Source organism: Lissotriton vulgaris, chromosome 5 (genome assembly GCF_964263255.1).
Source record: "Lissotriton vulgaris chromosome 5, aLisVul1.2, whole genome shotgun sequence".
Classification (NCBI taxonomy): domain Eukaryota; kingdom Metazoa; phylum Chordata; class Amphibia; order Caudata; family Salamandridae; genus Lissotriton; species Lissotriton vulgaris.
Window position 1 is genome coordinate 1,123,898,883 of NC_141693.1, and position 21,854 is coordinate 1,123,920,736.

At 45.2% G+C, this 21,854-nt stretch overlaps 1 protein-coding gene across 1 annotated transcript in view; it reads left to right on the plus strand.

Moving 5' to 3' along the window:
- ACSL5 (acyl-CoA synthetase long chain family member 5) overlaps nt 1-21,854 on the plus strand; it is a 242,869-nt gene that overhangs the window by 208,445 nt on the left and 12,570 nt on the right. The window contains exon 18 of the mRNA XM_086922789.1: nt 21,541-21,684. Within this exon, the coding sequence (XP_086778915.1) occupies nt 21,541-21,684 (144 nt within the window). The remainder of the gene's footprint in view (nt 1-21,540; nt 21,685-21,854) is intronic.

Here is a 21,854-nt window from a genome sequence, read left to right on the forward strand (position 1 = left end):
AAGAATGATCTAATACTAGAATATAACACACCTCCCCCCTTAAAGAAACAAAAAAAACAAAAGAAAAAAAAAATGATAATACTAATAATAATAATTTATTTACATGTCAGGTATACTTTGTTCCCCAAGTCTCTTTAAGAACATAAAAAATCCTTGAATTTTCCAGGAAAATGTTTCACCCTAGAACTGCTACGCACAACAGGTTCTAAATTGCAATCCAGAGTACATTCATCAGGAACAACTTCATCCACAGAAGAAGCAACCTGTGGAAAAACATTATTGTTCAGCTGGGGAACATAGGGAGAATGCAAGCTGTCAAAGACTTCATGTGATCCAGGAAGGCCTGAATCAATCTCAGACAACGGTTTACTCCCTTGGGACTTCACATCAGAACAAACATTCCTTTGCTGCTTTGAAACATCAGATTTGCAAATCGAAATGCGTCTGAAATTCCAGATTTTCCCACCTTCCACTCTAACAGCTTTGCTGAAAACTTCCGTGACAATAACAGGCGAGGACCATCTGGAAACACCCTTAGGAATTATACCACCAAACTTCACTCTAACTAGATCACCTACAGATATTTTGGAAGTATTCTTCTGAGGGAAGTTCTGTAACATCTTTTCTTGGTATTTACAAACACGATTTCTACCTTCCTTCAAATCTAATTCTGAATACCCAGAATCCTTCGCCTTCAACCACCAAGGGAAAACTTTAGTGCCTGGCTTCCTACACCGCAAAATCTCAAAAGGAGATAGTCCTGTTACAGAGTTGGGAGACATCCGATAAGTAAACAAAGTGGCTTGTAAAGCTCTTTTCCATTTCAGACCACTTCGCAAGGCTAATTGGCAAGATTCTTTAATTACGCGGTTAAAGCGTTCCACCTGGCCATTGGATTGTGGAGAATAATTGGAAACCCTTTTATGTTGGATACCACAAGTTTTCAGAAACGAGACAAAAATCTCACTAACAAACTGTGGTCCATTATCAGAAACTACTTTTTCTGGCAAACCCTCTCTACAGAAGACCTCATTCAAGAATTCCACAACGACATCAGAGGTAACCTTATCGACAATTTTCAATTCGGGCCATTTTGAAAAATAATCCACAAGAATGACAGCAAACATATCCTTCCCCGACTGATAATTAAAAGGACCGATAATGTCAATTCCTAACTTCCTCCAAGGTCCAACGGCAAATTCAACAGGCGAAATACCAGCAGAAATGGGTTTCACAGACTTATCACTTAATGAACAAGGAGAGCAATTTCTGACCCATCTGTCAATCATGGCATCCATACTGGGCCACCAATAAAACTCCCTGATCCTCCTCTTAGTGGTAGACATCCCCATATGGCCCTCATGGGCTAGATCACAAATGGAGTCTCTAATACCACTCGGAGGAACAATTTTATCTTCTCTATATATCATACCATCAATTTCCATTAATTCGTCCTTTACCTTATAAAAGGAGGCCAAATCACCACTCATTCTCTTTTCCTCAGGCCAACCATTTTTCAAAAAAACTTTAACTTTCTCAAGAGCCACATCTTGACCCATGGCAGCAGCCCAACTAGTCTCGGTTATAAGGTTTTCTTGATCCTTCCCAGCGATTAAATTAACATCACTCAAGGTGAATGCTACATCACACTCGTCAGAGATATCCTTGCCAGAAAAATTACTGATAGGAAAACGCGACATGCAATCTGCATGCACATTAGAACGTCCAGGGACATAAACCACCTCGCAACGATATTCCTGCAATTTAGCAGCAAGACGTGCAAGACGAGCAGTAAGAGTTCTTCCACCACCAGCTGACAACATATTTACAAGTGGTTTGTGATCAGTCCTTAGTGTAAATTTTGTCCCCCAAAGAAATTGGCGAAAATGCTGGGTCGCCCATGTGCAAACGAGAAGCTCCTTCTCTATTGTGGAATAGTTAAATTCGGCATCACGCAATGTTCTGGATACATAAGATACCACACTTTCACCTGAACGATCTTTTTGCATCAAGACTGCACCTAGGCCCACATTGCTCGCGTCCACACACACTATACATTCATTATGGACTGAAAAAGGTTTCAGGAAAGGAGCATTGATGATTTTACCTTTTAAAGTGTCAAAGGAAGATTGTTGTTCCTTACCCCATATTAATTTTGCTTGCTTTTTCAATAATGACCGTAAAGGGTGCACGATAGTGGAATAGTCTTTAACAAATTTGCCATAAAACTCAGTAAGTCCTAAGAAAGACAGTAACTGCTCTTTAGAAGAAGGAATAGGAGCATCAGTAATGCTTTTAACGTGATTAAACTTCGGTTTGATGCCATCTTTAGAAATCTCGTGCCCAAGGTACTCCACTTTCGGTTGTCTAAATTTGCACTTGTTAAATTTCAAAGTAAGACCTTTTCTCTGGACGTTTGATAATACACTATGTAGATTGTGATCATGTTCTTTAAGATCTTTACCGAAAATTAGTATGTCGTCTTGGAACGCAATAGCTCCACTACAATCGGTAAGAACTTCTTTCATCAAACGTTGAAAGACAGAGGCAGCACTGGCAAGTCCAAAAGGCATCCTCAAGTATTGAAACATGCCCTCTGGAGTTACAAAAGCCGTCAATTTCTTTGATTCTTCGTGCAAGTCAACCTGGTGGTAGGCACTGGCCAAATCAATTGTGGAAAATACAGTGGCACCAGTGAGTGAGGAAATCAGTTCATGAATATTCGGGAGAGGGTGTTTATCAATCCATATTTCTTTATTTAAGCTGCGGAGATCCACACATAGGCGGAGCTCACCAGAACTCTTAAGGGACAAAACTACGGGAGAAACCCAAGGAGAGGACTCTATTGGCTCTATGATATGTTTAGACACTAGATCCCCCAATATTTCCTTAAGTTTTTCACGGTAAGCTAGGGGAACATTTCTGACCCTGTGTCTAACTGAGACAGCATTATCGTTAAGAATAATCTTGTGTTTAAAATCTGTAAATTTTCCAAGTGTATCTCTAAAAACTTCAGGAATTTTTTTTTTAGTGTCTTCAACAAAAGAAACATTATCACCTAAATCACTAATGCTTAATATGGATGGATCACCCAAATACACTTGAGGATTGGCATTAGGGTTGAGTTTGATCCCCAATAACCCCTGATGTGGCCACCCTAGGATGGCGACACCTTTGGTAGCTACGTACACTTTCCCTTTGGTGTACCTATCTTCTACTTGAATATCAGCCCAAAAAAAACCTTCAATATTTATTTTTTGCCCAGAATAACCACCTGGAGAAATGTCAGGATATGATAATTTTCTATCACCCCAAAAACTTTTGAAAAGACTCAAACCAATAATGGAATACCATGAACATGAATCCATCATTAAATGAATGGGTTGATTATCGATCAAAATAGTATAAGAGGGGAATTCTTTTTGTTCCGACTCATCTACAGACAAAATACAATTAAAACTCTGTAAAACTTCCTCTTCTTCCTGAGAGATGTAGTTAACCCTTTGAGAAGAACGACACACATTAGCAAAATGACCTTTTCTCTTACACTTGACACATACTCTGTCCCATGCTGGACATCCCCGGTAATTCCCTAAATGGTTTGAACTACCACATCTATAACAAGATACATTTCTCCTGTAAGAAAACTTATTATCTGTAACATTCCTATTATCTGGAAATTTTTTCTCATTGTCTTTCTTGGAAGGAAACTTATTAGGACCAGAGGAAGTGGATTGACCTTTCACTAATGCAACTTCAGTTTCAGGGACTTGTGATTTAGATGTCTGGCCCCTAATCTCAGAAACAAACAGTTCTGATTGCTCAATCCCTTTCGCAATGTTAATGACAGCACTTAGAGAAGATTCCGTGCCCAGCCAAAGTCTCTCCTGGATTTTCTTGCTCTTTGTGCGCATCATTATTTGATCTCGTAGGACTTGTTCGTAAGAAATAGTCTCAAATGCGCAAGAACAAGCTAATGAACGTAAGGCAGAAACATAGTCTTCAATCGATTCATCTAGTTTCTGGACGCGGGAATAAAACTTAAAACGTTCCATGACTGTATTTATTTTTCTGCCAAAACGGACTTTCATTTGTCTAGAAGCCTTTTCAAAAACATCAATGTCTCCAGCACCTTCAATGGGTGGAAGGTTATCAAATTCTTTGATTCCTGCTCCTCCAAGACAGTGTCTGAGGAGAGCTAGCTTGCGTTTTGCTGAACACCCATCTTTCTCTAGTACATCAACATAGGCTAAGAACATTGGGTACCATAAATCCCACTCAATACTCGGTTCGCCAGCAGTTTGTAAAAAATGAGGTGGAGCAGCAATATTGGACATTGTAATTACCACAAAAGATAGAGAAAAAAAATATATATATATATATTTTTTTTTAATAGTTATTACCTTGTTGGATGTGTAATGGTAGTCGATTTCTGTGAAAATTAATTTTCTGGTGTTTTCGGCGAGAAAGCTATCTTGTTGAGAACAAATGCTCCGTGGTTGTGAGAAATACGATGAAAATGAACAAAATGGCGGCACGTTGCTGACGTCAGACGTCAATCAGGTGACAAGACACTACCCAACATGCACTGCGTTAGTCCGCCGGAAGGTTGCTCACAGTTGCGGAAACATGGAGTGGAAAATGGAGTCTTGAGTGTGTTGCTATGACACACGATCAAAAAATGCCACAGCGGGTGCGCAACTCGCAGCGTTTAAAAAAATGCACCAACCAACGGAGATACGGAGATATCAAATGCAAGTACAAACTCCGCTATTTTTTTTTTTTTTTTTTTTAGTTATGAACTACTCACTGTTGTGGCTCCAGTCTGTGGGGGCCACGGTAGACAGTAGCTTAACTCGCCGAAATGCTTTCGGTCTCGGCTGTTCTTCAAATCGATGAAAAACGTTAAAAATAAAAAAAAATACGAGATTTGAAGATTAGATGCTGCAGAGTAACCACCTTGCTCACAAAGGTTATCCGCATATTAAAAAAACAAGGAGCGGAAATACCTCAAGAAAGGGGCTCCTGTCGTTGAAATAATATTTTCCAAATGTGAGCGCTGTCCTTAACTCCTCTACTTGTTCTCCCGATCGTCGCCAGTAATTATGTTGTGAATCGTTCAAGATGTTCACACGTGGTGTAAATCCAAGTAGTTTATTTGCAGAGATAGGACAGCTTTAACATCCACAGTCAGCAGGACATCTCCAACTGATCATACCTATTCACCACATTCTACATTACATGCTAAACATTCTACATGACCTATGATCATTCCAAGAATGATCTAATACTAGAATATAACAGGCCCCTCTAAGTGCCTTACTGCCTGCGCTAGTGCGCGCAGCGCTTTCCCCCCATTTCATATTGGGCCCCCTGCTCTGTGGTCTACTCTGTGGGGCTGGCGGCGGGGCCCCCTGAGCGCGAGGCCCTGGGCAGCTGCCCATACCGCCCATGCCTAGGACCGGCCCTGGTGTTGGGGACAGTTTTTAGGGCTCAGGGCAGGGGGGGCAGGGTTCGGGGTAGTTTTTAGGGTATGGAGTAAGTTTGTAGGGTTCAGGGCAGGGCAGGAGAAGTGACAGTTTTCAGGGCTGGGGCAGTTTTAGGCCTCAGGACAGGTGGGCTGGGTCAGGGTAGTTTACAGATGTAGGGTCAGTTTTTAGCGCTCAGTGTGGTGGTTGGGGTTGGGGTAGCTTTTAGGGCGCGGTACAGTTTTTAGGGCTCAAACGTGAGAAAATGACAAGTTTGAGTGAGCTGGGGCAGTTTTAGGCTTTTGGGAGCGGGGGCTGGTCAGGGTACTTCAGAATTAAGGAACAGTTTTTAGGGCTCAGCGTGGGGGGCTCCGGCTGCGGTAGTTTTAGGGCGTGGGGTTAATTTTTAGGACTCAGGGTGGGGTGGAGGAAAAGGAGAGAGTTTTCCGGGCTGGAGGCAGGGGTGTGATCTTTAGCACACATGGTTCCATTACCAATCATGTATTTACCACAAAATTGTGTGGTAAGAGGCATGCATGGTACAGAAGCAGTCATATTTAAGACTGCATGGTTCAGGCATGAATTGTTCCATCATACAACCAAAGTACATAGACCACAAACATAACATTAAATTAATTAATCACTAAATAGTAATTAACATTAGCTGGCATCCCTCATACACTTTTGTGCCTCTGTGCTATATCCCTTCTGTCTATTGAGATAACACAGCTCTTCCATATTTACAAATAACAAAAAAACAGGAATACCAACAGAAAGGAGACACACAATAGGAAATATGTACAACTTCACCTGAGTACTTTTTAAGATAACTAGATCATTTACTTTTTTCTCAGTACATTTTTTCGATCGCCTTAGGCATTAATGTCTGGGCGGTATAAATGGTTTTACTAATCTGTGATCACTCAAAACCATGAGTAACTTCTTTATTTCTTCATTTTCTTGTTACATTCCAACCCATCCCATCATCAGTCCTCCCAGCATTATATAAGCATTCAGACAAATATTCCAGTTCTGAAGGATTGGCTAAACCTTTGTTCACACCATATCCAGTCCCATTGCCAGAGTTTGACTCTAATTACGATTGATGGCCGCTGATTCCAGTAGTGGGACGTGCACCCATTGGAGCTGAACATTACTAGGCATTGTGACCACTTACTTTCTCTGCTAATGTTGAGTTGTGCATCATATTTGAATCCCCTAATTATTCCAATGCAATGCTTGGATCTGCATGAGGTGTGATACACAGATTGAGGTGCTGCGATGGCACACACATAATGGAAATGTCTGAGTTTAGCCCCAAACCTGCATCATGATTTGGCTGCTGAAAAACTAGTGGAAAGTCCTATTCCTTTCTGTAAAAAAAATAATACTGCTTGCATAATCTATGCATTGTTTTGATATTGAACTTCAACATTCTGCCCCCCAGCCTTCCACGGTAAGTCAAGCTATAACTGTTCACCCTAAACCTCCAGCCCTAACAGGCATTAGCAAAGCCAATAGATCTCACTTTCGGGACCTTTTGGCTTTGCCAATGCTTTTGGCTCTGCTATACAGAGTCAGGGGAAAAGTTAAACACTTTTTCCCTATCGACGCTGCATCAGCAAAAAATATTTACGACTCTATGATGCGACCACTGGTTGCTAGTGGCTGCCTCATTACACTAGTATCATATATACTTGTCACGAGGGGAAAGGGCAAGCCAAATATCCAGACAAAACAGGTCAATTGCTCATCAACCCTTTCACACATCTCCTGCAACCGTTCTTCACAAATGTTAGAACTGTAGGGTTACTCTGCTGATGGAACAGACAGTTGTACAGCGCTGTAGTGCAGAGGCTTTAGGCTCTGGTGTTCAAGCATGGTGAATGTCCGCCCTGCATCTGTAATAAACATGTGATGACCAGAATCCTGTGTTCTGTCTCAAGTGCTACACTGCCCATTGGGTCTAGGTCCAGACATATGACTATCCCCCGTGAAAGAACTTTTTTAATAAATGTGCACCTCTACATATTAGCACCGCAATCCTCCCCTGTAGAAGGGCTCCTATCAGTTTTGTTTTCATTCCGTTTCCTCTTGTGTCCTTTATTTAGCCGATAATGCCAGTGCTTGCCTTTTGGGATTTCGTGGTCCATTTACTGAAGACCTTATTTTATGCCCACCACCACACCAAGATGTAAGAAGAAGGTCCCTTATACAGCCCGTGAGAAAAATATTCAAACCCATGTTAGTAGGATAACTCAGCTGGTTGAACACCCCCTGCAAAGATCGCTGTGAAATTTGCAGGAAATAGGGTGTCCTAAAGGGCTCTTTCTTCCATTACAAGAGGTGATGAAGCAATGACTAACAAATATTATACAAGAGAGAATGAAACTTGTGCAGGCTGTGTAAACACTTAAATATTACATTGATGTGAAGACGCCCACTTCACATTAACACAACAGGTCACAAGGTAGAAACCTGAACACAAGCTCCTCACACTGGTAAACCATGCTTTATGTGTTTTCCTCCACTGAGCTGTCTGGGGCTGATCATTATTTTGTAAACATAGGAGATGCAGTCTCCTGAAATTAAAAATGATGTTTGTTTTCATAATGCCTAAAACAAGAAATATGGTAAAAACTCACGATGTGTACACAGTACAGAGCCAGTAGCAGAACGAAACTTGAGGTCTCCCCCTGAAAAGTGCATGGAGAGCCCCACTTCTGCACTTACTCTGAAGTTCACAGGCCATGGTACTGCACTGCGGGGGCCTTTGTTACGCTACTGGAATAGTGATATAATTGTGCATAATAAAAAAACGTGGAATAATATCGGAGTAGGTTAAAACATCAAGTGACAGTTGCACAGTGAAACCAGATCTAAAACCTGTGTAGGTTAATGACTTCCCTCCTCACGTCTGTGCTGCTGCCAGAGAAAAACTACAAATATTATCTAGTTATCAAAGACATTTAAATAGCTTTACAATGTCACAAGTGTGCCCGTAAAAGTTCAAGCTCAGGCAACTGGATAAATGAACATAATGATCATAGCTGCGGGGAGGGCATGCACTTTTTTCGTGGAAGCACACAACTTCTGCCCAATCAAATCATGTACCCCTGACTCCCAAGATGTGGGAACAGCCTACGCCCCTTTCTAGTGATACTCATAATTGCATGGCGACAGCCGTGCTGTCAAACCAACCCATAGAAACGACTCAACACTCACCTGGCAGATAAGCCCTTCTGGCATTGCCAGATTGCCATATAAGTCAATCCTGTGTTGCAGACAAGTGACAAATCAAAGGAGATGGGATATCCATAGTGCACTCACAATGTCCAAATCGCTGCTCCCCCGCTTCACTGAAATGACCCCAAAGGAGATGGCCAACTGTGATTAAGTGACATTGAAAGGAGGTGGAATATCCAAGAAACACCACTAAATGCCTTCATTACTCGCATCACTATATGAGGGAGAGTACACTCCTGCTCAAAGGCTTCAAAATAAAGATCATTGCACTTGGGGGTCAAACAGGCAATACTGCTACCTTTCTCAAAAAGCCCAACTCCCTGGCAACAAACTATGCACTAACGTAGAAAGTTAAACATCAAGGCACTACATGCTAAGGACTCACCTTCTCCCTACAGGTCATTGAACAATGGAAGTGAATATTTCCAGTAGTTCCTGCTCCACAAAATCACCCCGCTCCATCAAATGAATACTGGGTGGCACTGAACATACACATGGTTCGTCTGAGCTACTACAATGGTACCAGGCCACAGGGTGCAGACAGGCAGGCCTCTCTGCTGCCATTATGGCTTAATATTACCACCCAAATGGTGTGCGGGCCCATGTCCCTTGCTTACATTAGGGTCCATTACACCATAGGCGCAGGGCTGGGCAATCATAATGTAGGCAGACACACATCTTGTCCACAAACCTGGTTTGCTTCTGATGAAAACTGGCAATGTATCATTGTTACATTATGTTATATTAAGTTGTCCTTGCCATTGTCAGTGGAGGAACATGCGAAAAGGAGGCTAACGGTCTTATTGATAGTAAAAAGAGCAGAGAATGCAGCTTTATTATGACTGTGAACAAAGTCTTGTAACTCTAGCAAGTGTCGCTCTTCGATATTTTTATCACATTTGCACTCCTATCACACTCAGCCTGCATCCGGAGTGTGGCCAAGAGTTCATTACCAAGCCCACAACACAATATTTAACAGAGTTAGTGTACGAAATAAAGGCACAAAATAAACAAAAAGCAAATCTCCGCGTGGCACAAGGTCAATTACTTTATTTTTTCAGTGCAGGAATAGACAACTTCGGTTTTGACTTTCACAGACTAAGACTCTCAATATGACAAGGTATGGACAGGGTTTAATGAGCACCAAACAGGGAACCTTGTGAAAACAGACCAACCACGTGACCCGTTCTGTGTAGCTCCAGATTTCATTTGCTCTTCAAGACAAATGCAGATTTAACGCAAAATGCTACAAGCGGAGCTTTTATTTCCCAAACCCTCGCACCACTCCTGCCTCGACTCACCTGAGAGGCCCGGCATGCAGCTCTTTCGGTGGCAGGAAGCAGAAGAGGGCAAGGGCAAGGTTAGCCAGGTGGGGACTAGGAGGGCGGAGACATGTGCGCGCCCCGTACAATAATTATTAAAGAGTCTCACTGTCTCAGAGGCCGGCCCGGGGCCTGGCGGACGTGCGCACCACTGAATTAATTAAGAGGTCGGCGTGCGTCATACCCACAATTTAATTCATGAAGTCAGAGGCATGCTGGCTGAGTGAGGGGGCCCCTGCCTGGAGCACGCATCACCCACAACGCAGCCCGGGGGCTTGCACGCACTGTTTAATTAACACCTTGGGTCCTAAGCTGATCCCCCTCCTGTGCTGATATTTACTGAATCCCCTTTTACATGACGAGCTCAGCTCGTCCTGAGCACACGAGAGGTGTACCTCATGACGAGCTGAGCTCGTCATGAGCATCGAAGGGGTTAAGGAGCAGGCCATGCGCTGAGCGCACCTTTTAATTCTGGAACCAGGAGGCTTGCTAATGCTTTCTCCTGCACTTGTGAGGGGTCCGGGGCCCCTGGAACATGAGGGCCCCCCCACAACGCGGGGGCTGCGGGGGCCTGTGTTACGCCCCTGGTCTGTGACCATGTCACTGGGTGAAACCATCCACAATTTCGGGTTTTATTCCACTGAGATGAGCTGCGGCCATAGTTTGCACTACTTAATTATTTTACAACCTTGTCAGTCACAAAGTCCACTTCTAATCGACTCTACGCTTTGGGCTGCAGTCAGCATTTTACAATCTTCAAATGTGGTGATGCGCCATTTAATTATTCAACGAGTTTTAAAGTTCCTAAGTCCTTGCTGGTATCCAAACGCTAATAGCACCAGGTTAATATAGCTTTCTGGTTTATGTGTGTGGCAGACGAGAAGACTGGGTAAGTGTGTTCCACTTAATACGTGTATTTTTTTTAATAGAAATTATGCATACTTCACAATTAAACGATTTCGCTATTTTTCCCACCCTTAATTAACCTACATTTTCTTGAAACCATGCCCTGCTGTGTTCATGATGAGAATGATTGTGTTGCTCAGACCGCTACTAAAGGATTGGGCGATTGAGACTTTAGGAAAGAGAATGAAAGAAAAACAGAGAGGGAGAGAGTGAGCAAGAGGGAGCCATAGTCAGAGAGAAAAACATAGGGGGACAAGACGTAGAAATTAAAAAAGGGGGGGGGAGAGGGATAAGAAGTGGAGAGAGTGAGAGATGGTTGGAAAGGAGAGTGAAGGATAAGAAAAGTGAGAGAATGAATGGAGTGAGGGAGAGAAAGAAGCATGCCATTTATGAGAGAAGGGAAGAAAGAGAGATAGAAAGAGAGTGGACTTTTACAGACTGGGTTGGTCATCTCAACCATATTTACAATACTGTTCCTGTGAAAAGAACAACGTACAATCGTATGTTGGAGTATGTTGCATCCTCGCTCAGACAAGCATGCAAAATCGTACTTAACAAGCTGAGGAACTTCTGTGGGGAGATTTGCATTTTAATGGCATTCACAAAACTTCTAAATCCTTTCGTATAAAGCTGAAGGCGCCTTAAACTCCTACACTAGTTCATTATTATAACCATTATTTTGGACTTATATTATGATATTCAGTAGACATTTTAACTTGTGCAATGCAAGGTTTGGGTAACTCATCAAATCCTAAAAGCTTGTTTAAATATATAAAGGGAAAGCAAAAGCAGACTGTGTGAAGTTCATTGTGACTCTTCACACATGACAGTGGGGAATTTAAGATTTTTAATACAGGTTTTTTATAGTATCAAGCGCTGATATTGAATCTGCTTCCAGGCTCTACTACATGAGCAGCCGAAACTAGAACAGGGGATGTATACAGTGGTTGTTGCAGAGAAGGTGCGGTCTTTGAAGACCTAGAGACTAACTTAATATGTGGACTGTAGAAACAAAATACCTGCTTTAGAAATCTGGGTCTCTTTTTATGGTCTGGCTTAACAACGCAGCTATTGCCAGACAATTATGTGAGCATCATTAGAGAAGGCTTTGGCACAGCCCACATGCTGGAAGTCAGGAGTGCATGTTATGATTGGGCAGAAGTTGTATGCTTCCACACAAAACAAAGTGCTGCCCTCCACGTAGCTGTGATCATTTTGTATATTTACCCAGCTGGTTGAGCAAGAACTTTCAGGGGTACACACATGGTATTGGAATGTTAATAAAGAGTTTTAAATAACTAGTAAATGTATGTTGTTGTTCTCAGATGCCAGCACAGATGGGAGCAGGACAGTCATTAACCTACATGGCTATTTAGGTCTTGCTTGACTGTGTAACTATGATTTGACCTTTTAACCCACACCAATATTATTCTACAGCTCTTTGCATTCACACAAACATATCTTTTCACCTGCTATTTACTTGTGTAAATTGTTTGTATGTGTCTTTTATGGCTTTTAGCCTAAAAAAAGATTATTATATATACTTGTAATGATTCACAATACCATACAACATCCCCTTAAAGCACGGACAATTCTTGTTTAAACTACATTGTTTGATCCTGGGCGAACCCCAATAACTTTATGCCGAGCTCTGAAGCAGTGTAGCACGTTACTGATGCTAAATAAATAAACTTGTTGCACTTTGTTCTACAAAAACTGAAAGCACCTCGAATCGGACCAACCCAGGCATTGAGGGCCATGTGTGAAAAAGTGGCATAATGGGTCACGTTTAGTTGTCGTTGGTCGCTATTTTCTGCAATTGCAATACAAACAACAACTGGGCACGTTGTCACATATCACGTGCAGTGAGATCCCAATGAGCCTTGTTTCATTACTGAGTCAACGAGGAAAGTTAAAACAAGGAGTATGAAAGAGCTTGAGCGGGCCTTTAATGAAGCAGCTGGATTAATTAACCGACTTCTTGGGTACAGCCGATCCGTCGCCATCCCCGAGGAGCTGATAACCTCCTGTGGGCCAATTTGCTTCACTAAGCTGTCTTTGGAATAACACCTTTCAACCCAATAATTGTCCCGAGGCGCGTGACCCCTGATCTCCTGCAATAATCAGAGCAAATGAGGCAGACACGTTCACTTCAAGACATGACTGACCCCGGCCTGCAGCTCATTAAGGCAGCCAGCAGAAAAACACGTGCTTGTATTGGTTCTCTGGCTTCCTGAGGGTCCGCTGCCCCTTCCTGAGCGTGTTAGGAAGCCGAGCCGTCGAGGATCACGGGTGAGCTGCCCAATAACAACACGTCGCTGGGAGCAGTGGGCCAAGAGAGGAGGGGGCGCATGTGAACCCAGATTTCTCAAGCTATTCCTTGTCTGGTGGTATAGTAGCTCATCCTGTTTGCGGTTCCTTTCCATTTTGGCAATGGCAGTTTATATTTAAATTGGGAAATGTGAATTTAAAATGAGAATGCGAAGAAAATTAAGGCAAAATGTTAGATCCACTAGACATTGTACATTTTAAGAGTTCTGCGGAGCACAGGCTCCTGTGGGGGTCGCGTGCACACAGGGTCAATCCAAGCGAACCCTCGAGAGCGGAGGAAGGGAGATTCGTCCTGTCTCCACAGGCACGGAATCTTCTATACTACAGGCAAAGCCAGGAGAAGACGCCCGTTCCTCGCTGCAGGCTGGCCTAAGGGATGGTGGAGGGGCTCGGGCGGTGGCCGCAGCCACATCCTCTGACTCAGGGGTGCCCGCTCTCGCCCCTGCTGTTCAGAAAGGTGGCAAGATGGCAAACGGTGCCGGCAATGAAGTCACTCATTGACACCAAAAGTAAATGCTGGTTGCAGAGTTTGGCTGGCCTGAAAGTGAAAAATACCAGCTCGCAGGGTCTGAGCTATCATTTAATCTCTCATGGAGTTCCTACCTGTAGAGAAGGCGGCTGATTGGCCTCTTTTCATGCTGGCATCAGTGTGCTGACTTTTACATGATGTATCTTCTGATGAGTGCAGACATTTCCTCTCACGGAGTCAGCCCAAAAACATTCCTTTATCTACACACAACAGACATTCCACTATTGCCCTAAAGTGCAGTTTTATCCCCTGAAGCATGAGGTATATCTACCATGACCCTAAGCAAATCGAATAAATGACTTAGACACGGGTTTCGTCAAGTTGGGAAAACCCAAAATGTACATCACCTTTACATAGAAAACACGGAGCAGCTGCTCAGTGTTTTCACTGTGCAGGCGGCACTCACCTGCGCTTTCAAAGGGGATTAGTGATGCCCTTGCAGGCTGGTGCAGCCAGTGACTGCACCCACTTGCAATGGGATGTCTGGGGAGTCCATTGGTCCCCCTGTACTCCCTGCAGAGGTCTGCTCTTAGGGGGCGCACTGACAGTGTGCCACCTTTTAAATGGCGCACTCTCAGTGCGTCTCCTGAGGGCTTCTTTGACTCTGCGCCCGGGTCTGTAATATGGCACAGGCGAAGAGTTAAAGGAATTCACTCATTTGCATAGGGCACACCCCCATGCAAATGAGGGAACACCCTTTGAAGGTAGCTCTGGCGCATTAAGTGCATCAGCGCTATCGGTATTATAGAAGAGGACGCACAAGCGTCTGCGCCCCCTTCTATAATACCAAGGTGCCCTGGGTGCTCGCAAAGCGGGCGCAAAAAACGTTGCACCCCCAGGGCCCCTTCTGTAATACGGCCCCATTGTCTCCACAGACAGTGGAGCTTACCAGAGTTTCTCCAACTGCAGAGCTAAGGAGAAAAGGGAAGGGGGAGAGAAGGGTGGAAAAGGTAGAACAGTTGAATAAGTAGAAAGAGAGCACGAGCCTGCAAGAGTGAGAAGAGTTGGGACCAATAGAGGCAACCGTGGCCCATGCAGGTAAGAGAGTTGGGGTGGTGGGGCGGGGTGAGGGGAGATTTCACCGGATGATGACGAGGGAATTATAATTATTAATTTAATTTGTCCTTGTCATCGTCCATCGAAATACACCCCACCTGGTCCCACACTCTTACCTGCACGGCCACAGCTGAATAGAGGCTGAGAGATTAGGGGTCATAATGTGTTTGAGTGAGAGTGATGATGTGAGAAAGAACAAGTGGAAGGAAAAGAGGGGCCAGATGAAAGTACCTGGCAGGGCAGGTTGGCGTTAACATTGGGCTTGAGGATGAGCTCAGCAAGGCCAACCGTACTACTGTTAACTCTAATGATGCATTATCATCAGTTAATTGCATGCCCAATCATTATATCAACACATGTTTGGCTTGGACCCATAAAGAAATAGCACGCAGTTAATATTCATTTAGGGTCTCGTAACCTGTATAATTATTGTTTCTGATATATACATCTGCCAGTGGATTCCTCACCTTGTGAATATCCCCTGCGTCAGCAACATTTGGAAATTCTTTTTGTAGCTTCGCGCCGACGTGTACAACGTCACAGAGGCACGGCATCGCGCGCGACTCCGCTGACGTCACCAACACCATAATAGGCCCACACCGGCGTGATGACATCAGTTCCCTTTTTTTCGCGTCGTCGACGCTAACGGTTTCAGGCAATCTCTGTAGCTGTTGGTAACTTTGTTACTGTTTTCTCTGTTTTCTTTGTCTCTCTGAAGATGTCGCCTTTGAAGACCGGATTCAAGCCATGTAGAGAGTGCTGCTAAATGAGGTCGATCATGGACCCGTACGAGGACTGTATCTGGTGCCTGAGTTCGTACCATGATGTCGATAGCTGTTCTTCGTGTAAGAAGATGAATCCGAAGGCACTTCGAGAGAGGGAGACTAAGCTTTTAATGGCGAAGTTAAGAGGAAGTAAAGAAAAGAAGACTTCGAGATCCCGTTCGAGAAGGGCGAGGTTGAAGTCGAGATCGAGGCCGAGGTAAAGATCCCGCTCGGCGTCGCTTTCGAAATCGTCATCCGGTCATGCTTCAAAGTCGAAAAAAGAAGCATAAGAAGCGAAGGCATGAATCTCGGCATCACTCCGGTGAGGATTCGGACTCGAGACTGAAGTCGCCTAAGAGGAAGCATGGGAAGGATGTAGTGTCTCCATCACCACAGGTCTTGGATCCAGAAGGTGAGGCTTCGCCTTCGGAGTCGCAGGTTCAATCACCGACTCCGGTTTTGAATCCGTCTCAGGCGCCGTCTCCGGCTCGAGAGGATGAAGATGTCCCTTTGAATGAGGGTTCGATGACACAACCACCTGTGGAAGAGGAGGCGAATCCGGAACCTCTGAAGTGTCAGTCTGTTGGTTCTTACCCACCTTTCCCAGCTCCAGGTCAAGACCCTACTGCGTTTTTAAACGCTATGTATGGTGTCTATTCCAGAGCATGGTACCCCTCTGGTGCACCTTTGGGTCCTATGGGTCCTCTGCCGTATAATTTAGGAATTCCCCACTCCTATGCTCCATCTCCCTTTATGCCATTTATGCCGGCTCCGACGCCGCCTTGGCATTACTCTGCGTCGCCGAGGTCGTCGACGCCGATACAGGCGTTGCCGGCTCTGAGTCGACCTCGAGAACAGCGCCCTGGGCCTACGGATTTGATCTCGATGTCGATACCGGCTCCGTCGGAGTCGTTCACAGATCCAACGGCGCGGCTGTTGAAAGAGCGATCCAGAAGGGATTCTCAGCGCCTCATAGAGGAGCAAAGATATAGAGAAGCTGAGGCTGAGATGGAAGAAGGTGAGCTTCAGGAGGACTGTTTTGAAGATCTAGGAGAAGCTAGTGGTTTGGAACTTTCTCCTGAATGGAAGCTGCCATCTGTGTCTGATGCCCCTTCAAAGGATGTTAAGCCATACCACATGGTCATGAGGAAGGCTGCAGAACTTTTAAATTTAACCTTGCCTACAGTGGAATATAAATCCAATCTCTTGACTGAGGTTCTCATTTCCCCAAGTTCTGTTATTGAACCGTTGCTTCCCTTTAATGAAGCATTAACCAAAACTATTTTGGAGGTTTGGAGCAAATCTCTTACAGCTCCTACAGTGGCTAAAAGTGTTGCAAGGAGGTATAGAGTTGCACCTGGGGATCCTGAGTTTTTATCCTCGCATCCTTTGCCTGAATGTCTGATTATTCAGGCAGCCTGTTCAAAAAAGACTGTGGGCGCATTCCCTCAAGTGCCTGGGGATAAGGAATCCAAGAAACAGGATCAGACTGCGAAGAAGTCTTTCTCTTCAGCAAGTATGGCTTTAAAATCGACTAATACCACTTGCCTTATGGGTAGATGCATACATGCCCTGATGGATTCATTGCGACTGTTGGCTCTTAAAATTCCTGATGACAACAGGAAGGATTTTGATGAGGTATTGGCTGATGCACAGGTGGCTGCACGTCAAGTGATCCAGAGTGGGCTAGATACTGCTGATTCAGTTGCTCGCATCATGGGAACTGCTGTTGCCTCTAGAAGGACTGCCTGGCTGAAGTCATCAGACTTTTCGGAGGACGTTCAGGCTGCGTTATTGGATTTGCCCTTTGACGGTGTTGGACTTTTTGGTAAAAAAGCTGATGCAGCTTTGGAAAGATTTAAGGACAGTAGGGCTACTGCCTAATCTTTGGGGCTGCAGACCAGAGGTTCATCTACCAAAAGGTATAGGGGTTTTGGACGTTCTTCTTTTCGTCCCTACCGTCAAGTTCAACAGCAGCAGCAACATCAACAGCAAAATCTGCTGTATAAGTCATACAGGGGTAAGCAAAGAGCTCGTCCTCGAGGACGTCAAGCCTCCTCCTCCTCCACCTCTTCCAACCCCCCAGCCACAGAAAAGCAGCCCTAGATCCACCATTCCGGATCATGCGGGTCCTGTAGGGGTCGGCTTACTTATTTTCTACGGGATTGGGAATCGGTTATATCAGATCTTTGGGTTCTCAATCTCGTAGAAAATGGGTATGCTCTTCCCTTTCGGGAATTCCCTCGGAATTACCCTCCTTGCTAAAGGTTTTGCACGGAGGAACACCTGTTACTCCTGCAGGAGGAAGTCCAGACACTGTTTAGAAAGGGTGCAATAGAGATGGTTCCTGAGCAGGAAAGGGGTCAGGGATGCTACACACGGTATTTCCTGATACCCAAGAAGGATGGCAGACTTCGTCCAATCCTGGATACCAGGATCTTGAACCTTTACCTAAAACAGGAGAAGTTCAAGATGCTCACCCTTGCACAGGTTCTTCAGGCACTGATGGAAGACTGGATGGTGTCAATAGACTTGCAGGATGCATATTTTCGCATCCCTATCCTGCAGTCACACAGGAAGTATCTCCGTTTTGTGGTAGGATTGCAACATTACCAGTTTGTGGTTCTACCGTTTGGTCTTACTACTGCGCCTCGAGTCTTCACCAAGGTGATGGCTGTGGTGGCAGTACATCTCAGAAGATCGGGGATACCGATATTCCCATATCTGGATGATTGGCTGATCAAAGCAGAATCTCCAGAGAAGGTGCTCCATCATCTGCAAGAGACAACTCAGTTGTTGCACAGGTTGGGTTTTTCGATAAATGTGCCCCAATCTCACCTTGTGCCCTCCCAGCGTAACCTTTTCATAGGTGCGGTACTGGATACAACGGTGTGCCGTGCATTCCCTCCTCCTCAAAGGATTCGCGACGTACAGGAATTGATTCCTTTATTTTTCAATGGAGCGGTTGTTCCAGTCCTGAAGGTCCTTCGCCTGCTCGGTCGGATGGCTTCCTGCATTCTGTTGGTCAACAATGCACGCTGGCACATGAGGGCACTCCAGTGGTGCCTCGGCAGGCAGTGGTATCAACACAACGGAGGTCTCAGGGAGTCTGTGAGGATCTCCAGAGAAACTGCAGCGGATCTGACTTGGTGGGGAGTGGAAGGCAACCTGTCTCAAGGGAAGTCTTTTCAACTGCCTCCTGCTGTGGCCACAGTGATAACGTATGCATCCACTCTAGGGCGGGGTGCTCATCTGGGAGATCTGGAGGTCAAAGGTCTTTGGTCTCCAGAGGAAAGGTTGCTTCACATCAACCTTCTGCAATTGCGGGCGATACGTTTGGCACTCAAGGCCTTCCTCCCTTCCCTTCACAGTCGGTCGGTCCAAGTCCTGACGGACAACACCACCGCAATGGTGTATGTCAACAAACAGGGAGGAGTAGGGTCGCAGTGTCTCTGCAGACAGACTCTGCGTCTCTGGTCCTGGGTTCAGGACCATCAGATTTGTCTGATGGCAAATCATCTGGCTGGAGTTCTGAACGTGCGTGCAGACAGTCTCAGTCGGCAGTTCTCAGCCGACCAAGAGTAGTTCTTCACATCTTTCGGTCGTGGGGAACTCCTCAGGTGGACCTGTTCGCCACTCCCGAGAATGCTCACTGCCCGTCATTCTGTAGTCTCCAGTATCCGATGCAGGGAGCTTTGGGGGACGTGTTTCAGTTGAGTTGGGACTCGCAACTCCTTTACTTGTTTCCTCCCATACCCTTGATTCCTCGGGTTCTGAAGAAGATTTGCCAAGACCGGGCCCAAGTCATATTGGTCGCCCCGGATTGGCCAAGAAGGGTGTGGTACACAGATCTCCTCCACCTCTCCTCGTGCCCACCGCTCCGTCTACCTTTCAGGGCAGATCTCCTCTCTCAGATGGAGGGGCAGGTTCTACACCCCCTCCTCCAGACCTTACACCTTCATGCCTGGAGATTGAACGGGCAACCTGAATTCCTTTTCTCTCCCACATGATGTGGTGGATGTCATTTTTTTTCGGCCAGGCGGGACTCCACCAAATCAATCTATTCATACAGATGGTCTAAATTTGTCACTTGGTGTGGAGAGAAATCTGTTGACCCTTTGAAGGCTCGATAAACTGCAGTTTGCTCTTTCTTTGGCGCAGCAAGGGTTTGCTGTTGCCACAGTCAAGGAGTATCTTTTGGCTTTGTCTGCATTTCTCTGTTTGCCGGATCAGCCGTCATTGTTTAAATCTCCTGCAGTTTTAAGATTTTTGAAGGGCCTTACAAATACATTTCCTCCTACTCCCTTTATTGTGTCTCAATGGGACTTAAGTCTGGTGCTTACTTTCCTGATGGGTTCCCCTTTCGAACCTTTGCACAAGTGTCCCTTGAGACTTTTGTCTTTTATGACGGTCTTCCTGGTTGCTATTACCTCGGCAAGGAGGGTAAGTGAGCTTCAAGCTCTTAGTTCGAAGCCCCTATTCTTGACCATTCATGTTGAACGAATGGTTCTTGGGACCAGGCCTGCTTTTCTGCTTATGGTGGTAACTCCCTTCCATCTAGGACAGTCTATTACCCTTCCTACCTTCTATCCTCCCCCTCATCCTTGCAAGGAGGAGGAGAGACTTCACTGCTTGGACCCAAGAGGGCGGTGAGCTTCTACCTGGACAGAACAAGAGAGTTCAGGGTGGATGACCAGCTGTTTGTTGGATTTACTGAGTGCTAGAAAGGAAAAGCTGTGCACAAGCGCACACTTTCAAGATGGATCATTCTATGCATCAAGATCTGCTACTCCCTGGTGGGTAAGGAACCTCCAGCCAGAGGGTATAAGGGCTCACTCTACTAGAGCAAAGTCTTCTACATCTGCTTTGTCTAGGGGTGTACCTGTAGAGGACATTTGTAGAGCGGCGACTTGGGCTTCCCTCTACACTTTCGTGAAGCATTATTGCTTGGATTCCGAAGTGAGGAGGGACGGCCACTTTGCGCGTTCTGTCCTCCAGGATTTTCTGGTATAGGAGAGTGGCCACCCTCCTCCGGGAGTGGGGACTGCTGTGGGACTCTATTCACAAGGTGAGGAATCCACTGGCAGATGTATCTATCAGAAGAACAAATTACTTACCTTCGGTAACGCTTTTTCTGGTAGATACAGTATCTGCCTGTGGATTCCTCACATGCCCACCCGCCTCCCCGTTGTCCACTCTTCTATGCCTTAGATAATGACAATGTTTAAATGTATATATGTTATTCTTATTGAATTACTGCATTGTCTTTACACTGTGTGTGTTATCTTGACTATTGTATACTGTGTATATATCTTCTGTTGTTGGTCCGTCCGTGTGCCTCGAAGGCACGGAAAAAAGGGCGGAACTGATGTCATCACGCCGGCGTGGGCCTATTATGGTGTCGATGGCATCAGCGGTGTCGCGCGCGATGCCGTGCCTCTGTGACGTCGTCCATGTCGGCGCGAAGCTACAAAAAGAATTTCCGAATGTTGCTGACGCAAGGGGATATTCACAAGGTGAGGAATCCACAGGCAGATACTGTATCTACCAGAAAAAGCGTTACCGAAGGTAAGTAACTTGTTCATTTGCATCATTATGCAAGCACCAATAGTTAATTCCTTTTGTGAGATCAGCTATAGAATATGGTAATAAGGTTAATGCTCTGCCTATAATTTCCACAAGGTACCATCCACAAAGATGGAAAAATGTGGAAGGTCCCTGATGCTCTTTATAAAGCCTTTGGTGAGCTAAATGTCATTATTGAATTCCTGCCTCAGACTATCCCTCCAGTCCAACCAGGGGAGCGGATCTGCTCTCGCTGAGCACAAGCCTCTGCAAAATGTCACTGTTAGAAGATCTCTTGGTGCATGGAGGTTTAGCAGGGAACATGCCAGGCTAACAACTGTGTCTCTTTGCAGAACGGGACGCTAAGGATAATCGACCGCAAGAAGAACATCTTCAAATTGGCCCAGGGCGAGTACATTGCACCTGAGAAGATTGAGAATGTGTACATCAGCAGTCCCCCTGTGGCCCAGGTCTTCGTACACGGGGACAGTCTGAAGGTAATAAAGGTCTTCCTTGTCTAAGTGATACCCTGGCTGTGATGTCAATGATTCCTGAAGCCTTGAGTTGTAGCAGCTGGCCAGATGATGGCTTTGTTTCGCATGGTCACATTGGACTGGATTATCTTGACATGTCACCTTGCCACCCTAGGTAGCCCTTTCCTTTGCCT